Source organism: Triticum dicoccoides, chromosome 5A (assembly GCF_002162155.2).
Source record: "Triticum dicoccoides isolate Atlit2015 ecotype Zavitan chromosome 5A, WEW_v2.0, whole genome shotgun sequence".
NCBI lineage: Eukaryota > Viridiplantae > Streptophyta > Magnoliopsida > Poales > Poaceae > Triticum > Triticum dicoccoides.
The window spans coordinates 19,378,671-19,383,531 of NC_041388.1; the positions used below are offsets into that span (position 1 = coordinate 19,378,671).

Genomic DNA, 4,861 nt, shown 5'->3' on the forward strand with positions numbered 1-4,861 from the left:
TTGTGAATTTGGAAACTGGTCACGAATTCAGAAACATGTTGTTGAATTTGAAAAGAATGTTCGCGAAAAGATAATCACAAATTGAAAAAATGCTCACCAATTTTAAAAGTGTTCGCAAATGTGATAAATTTTTGTGCATATGAAAAAACATTCACAAATTAAAAAGTGAAAATAAAATTATAAAGGGAGAATAAAAACAAAAAACATAAAAGGAAAGAAATGGAGGACAACAAAGAACAAAAAGCCAAAAGAAAACCTGAAAACCAGGGCAGAAAAATAATAAAAAGGATCAAAACAAAAAATAAAATACCAAAGAAAAGCAAAATAACAAAACAAAAAATAAAATACCGAAAAACAGAAAATCTGGAAAGAAAAATAGAAAAAGAATAAAGAATGGAAAAACCGGAGGGAAGGTTCAGAACCTTCCCAAAATCAGACGGAATGTTGTGAAAACTACCTTTTTTTAGCAACAGTGAAAACTACCTAAAACTACCTAATGGGCCGGCCCAAGAGTGCGCTCGCCATAGGCGAGCACTACATACTGCTCGGAGCGTGCGATATATAGCCGTCCCATAACGAGTGTTTCGATTACGAGCAGTCGTAGTGGCTTTCCCTGCGATGCGTCGAACTCGCTCTCCCCTTTCTTGCTTCCTTAAAACTCTTGTGCTGTATTTGGATGGTTGTATTTTCATTATTCAGTTACTGGAAGGGGTTATGCTCGGTTGGAAAAAATGTGCTATTGAATTTCAACCCCACAATCCCACCACCTTCCAGTTTTATCTGGCTAATTGTTACTTTCATATCCCCCCAAAATAAGGTGTGTAATATTTTAAAAAAACTAAGTTCTATTCCCTATATGTGGAGTGAAATTTGTCACATCTATTTCTCACGCCACATCGAATGGACCGCTCCCGCATACACACACACACACACGCATGCATACGGCGAAAACGAAAAATGGCGACCGCGACGGGGAAGAAAATGCAGAGGCACAGGGAGAAACAGGCAGGTCACCACCACAGCACGGCAGAATCGAGAGGAGAGCGAAGGGAACCAGAATGCAGATCGCCTCACTCTTCTTTTCCACTTGTCCCATGTTTGCATTGCATTGCAGACACATCCTGAGGTGGAAAGAAGGCGTGCGTGTTATCACCATATCGCCGGGATGTGGCTCAGCTTCGCCACGGCCGGAGGAGCTTGCTGACATGGCCGCCCGCCGCTGCGAGGAAGGAGACGACAGAGTCCATAAAGCGTCCAAAAGGCTCTCCTTCCTTCTTCAGACCTCACCACAAGATGAGATTATGATGAAGATACTTATGCCAGATGGACATACACTTGGCCAACACTTGCTCACCAGAACATCATCACCACCATCTCCAGTTCCAGAATTCAAGATGAACTCCGTTTACCGGCGACGGTTTCGGGTTGGGATTACCTCCCAAGCTTTACTGCACCACTGACTCCCATATCAGAGAAAGTCTGGGCTCTGGAGCAAGCTCCGCTCAGCTCTGGGCTCAGTGTTAGCCTCCTAGCCGAATGCAAGTATGCCTGAAGATTGTTAGTCTCTAACCAAAAAGGAGAGAAGGATTTGCAGAGGTGAGCTCTGAATCTGAGTGATGTTGATGGTCCTGCTCTTTAGGAAGAAAGAGCGTTTGTTTCTTCTTCATTCAACTGGAGCAATTTTGATTCTCCACTGTGGTAGTAACAAGTGTTTCAGACTTTCAGTACAGCAGGACCCGACATCGGTCCCTTGACCTAAATACCGACGAGGGCGTATGGCAAACATACAGCTGAATATATACAACAGCCAAAAAAAATCATTGTAGGGTGACAGGACAAAAAGAAAGAAAAAGAAGAAGAAAAAAACATCTGATCTACAGGATTGCTTTGCTTTGCTTTGCTCATGGCGAAAGAGCCGCCCTCGCGTACGCCGCCGGTAGAGACAGAAACTTCTTCGCCTTGCCCACGTAAGCCCGCTTGGTGAAGTTGTTGTAGTCGTTCGCCTCGATGGCGTCCAGGATCTGCCTGTACAGCCACAGCGATGCCAGGACCTGCGAGGAAACAACAGTCCCATGGTACTTGAGTCAACAATGCTTGCAATACATATTTTTCAATGATAATTTTCTTATTTTCCCCCGCAAAAAAAAAATCTTATTTTGTTTGACAGCATCTCAAAGTGCAGGATTCTGTAGCCTCTCTTACCGGCCATCTGCTCGCAGAGTCTAGATGCATGACACCCTTCTCGGCCTCATCAAAGAAGAGCCTGGCGCGCTGGATTTGGCCCTTCATGAACCTCCTCCATTTATCCGTCACTTTCCCTCTGAATATGTCCTCTTCTGTCAGACCCGCCTGTGCCAGTTCGTCCAGTGGAAGGTATATTCTCCCCCTCCTTGAGCTGCAATTTTCATCCATAAAGACAAAAACATTAGATTACAAACTTACAAACAAATAACAACAAAATATTCTGAACAGTGACAGGTTGGTTAGCCTGATAGATACAAGAAGAGTAAAATACACTAGTCGTAGTTGCAGCTTAAAAAATGATGCCTTACTTGGTACGTTTTACACAAGATTTCAAAGGACAGAGTGTTTAATGTATTAGTATTAGTTTACACATCCAAAACTTACTGAGACAGGAATCCACATGGCTTGTAATAATGGAGTAAAAATTGGTGCTTACTCTTCTCCTACATCTCGGAGGATGTTTGTGAGCTGGTTGGCAATGCCAAGGGCCAGTGCGGCATTGTACACGCTCTCTGCTGAGGCCTTTGAGTCCGGAGCAATCCCCATCACCGGTACCGTCATGAGACCGACAGTGCCAGCGACGTAGTAGCAGTAGAGGTAAAGCTCGTCAAAGGTCATATACCTCGATTTCCAAAGGTCAAGCCTCATCCCTTCAATCATATCTCTGAACGGCTGTAAAGAAAAGAGATTATGATGTTACTATCCAATAACTTCTATCTGACGGAGTTTCATAAATTCTACAGTAACTTCTTCGGCTTATCTTACCTGGATATCAATTGGAAACTTTGACGCCGTGTCAGAGAGGGCTGCGTCGTACATATCATATGGGCGGCCTTCGAAGAGATCCTCTAATCTCTTCTCCCACCGATCCAGCGCCTTGGGCGTGATGTAAGATGAGTTAGGGCCATCCACTAGCTCATCAGTTCTCCTGCACCATACTGCAAAAACAAAAAAGTGGAAAGTGTCAGTTACGAATCAGTAAGGCCAGAAGCAAAATTTTCATATTCAGTTTCATGAACTGCAGTAATAATAACTAAAACTGCAATTCAGACGTACCATAGATCGCCCAAACGGCTTTGCGCCTTTCAGGAGTCATAAGCTGTGTGCCTGCCACAAGAACAAACATCTGTGAGAAACTAAAGACCATAAAGATCGATTTTCAGATGAGATCCTATCTAGACTCATAGCAATAGAGGATGATTTCTCACAAGATTGGAGATCCAAGTGGAAAAAGGAGAACAAAACTAGAATAAAGATAGAAGTACATGAGCTTAAAATCAAGCCCATGCATCTCCACATCATGTCAACCCGACCAAACATGCCTAGCCCCATCCGAGAAAGCTACAACTAATTAATATCACCAGTGGTTCTCAATCCCCGCGACGTGGACGACTAACTGAACACTCCCTTTTACTGATTGCTTCCCTGAGATTGGCCAAGATATGCATGGCACGTAGCACCCACGTGTACCATCTTTACCTACCAAAGTCGGCAGATCCGATCGGCTTTTATATCCGTGTGTGTGCTACAGTTGCTGGTTAGACTCTAGATAAGCTTCAGGCAGCTGGTTGCCTGCCTGACAGTCATCCTCCCGTGAGGATTCTGGAGCAGAAGAGCTGCTGCTCAGGTAGTGGGAGCACAGTATTTTCTATGCGATGATGGAATATCACGAACGATCTTTTATTTGTCGATCCATCCTACGGTTAAATTACTCGTTGCAATTTTGGACTGAATGTGTTGAGACGGATGGTTCAGCTACTGGTGTCATCAGAGTTGCAGAGTAGTGAGTGCGTGAGGGGGCTGGCTCACCGAGGTAGAAGGTCTTGGCGTACTCGGCGCAGACCTCGCCGCAGCGGTCGTAGGCGTCGCCGAGGAGGCCCCAGCCGAGCTCGGCGTCGCCCTCCTGCTCCAGCTGCTCGTCCCGCCAGCGGCGGCGCCGGCCGGCGTCGGCCTCCCGCGCCGCCCGGCGCCCCTGCAGGTCCTCCACCAGCGCGGCCTGCCGCAGCACCACCTCGTACACCGCCTCCTCCGTGGCCGTCCGCGCCGCCACCAGGCTGGCCCTCGGCGCCGCGCCGCCCCGCCTCCACGCCGCGGCCGGGAGCAGGCCCCGCTGGGCCTGGTCGGCCGGGTGGGGGTGGAGGAGGAAGGCGCGCGCGTGCGGCCTGCAGGACGTGTACACGGCGGAGGATCCCGCCATGGGTTGCGCTCGCCCGCTCGCCCCGACGGGTGGAGGGACGGATGGGTGGATTGGTTTTGGTGGGACGAGAGAGAGGCCCTGTGTGCTCTCTTGGGTTGGGTTGGGTTGGGTGGTGGAGCAAAAGGGTGTGGGGCTGGGCTTTTAAATGGGCGCTCCAGCTTTTCACCAGTAGCCGTGGACGTGGCCCCGCGAAGCCCAACCAACACTTTCCACTCTACGGCAGCCGCCCTCCTCTCGGCTATCACTCTGAAAAATCAAAATTCCAAATGCGACGGCCATTTTACCCTGGAAAATGTTCTTGGCAGTTGGCGCCAGCTACTGGATGCGGATGGTAAAGAATCCGTCAATCTCAACCGGAAAATGAAGACACGACTTGGTAGTCTACGCCCTGCGTCGTGCACATTATTTTTACCGGCGCTC

General features: G+C 47.9%; 1 protein-coding gene across 1 annotated transcript; it reads right to left on the reverse strand.

Moving 5' to 3' along the window:
• Positions 1–1,617: 1,617 nt before the first annotated feature.
• Positions 1,618–4,541, reverse strand: LOC119298840 (phytoene synthase 2, chloroplastic-like). Its single transcript, XM_037576146.1, has 6 exons — positions 4,054–4,541; positions 3,301–3,351; positions 3,010–3,182; positions 2,681–2,916; positions 2,203–2,395; positions 1,618–2,051 (listed from the first exon to the last, which is right to left on the reverse strand). The coding sequence occupies exons 1-6, from the start codon at positions 4,439–4,441 to the stop codon at positions 1,902–1,904; spliced, it is 1,191 nt and encodes a 396-aa protein (XP_037432043.1). The 5' UTR covers positions 4,442–4,541; the 3' UTR covers positions 1,618–1,901.
• Between the last annotated feature and the right edge of the window lie 320 nt (positions 4,542–4,861).

What these genes read in the sequence shown, in the direction of transcription:
- LOC119298840 (XM_037576146.1), bottom strand. Translation starts at nt 4,441, where the DNA reads ATGGCGGGATCCTCCGCCGTGTACACGTCCTGCAGGCCGCACGCGCGC. An exon ending in AGTTTCCAATTGATATCCAG is followed by an intron (nt 2,917 to 3,009) that starts GTAAGATAAGCC and finishes TTTTCTTTACAG; the next exon opens with CCGTTCAGAGATATGATTGA. An exon ending in ACTCTGCGAGCAGATGGCCG is followed by an intron (nt 2,052 to 2,202) that starts GTAAGAGAGGCT and finishes GTTTCCTCGCAG; the next exon opens with GTCCTGGCATCGCTGTGGCT.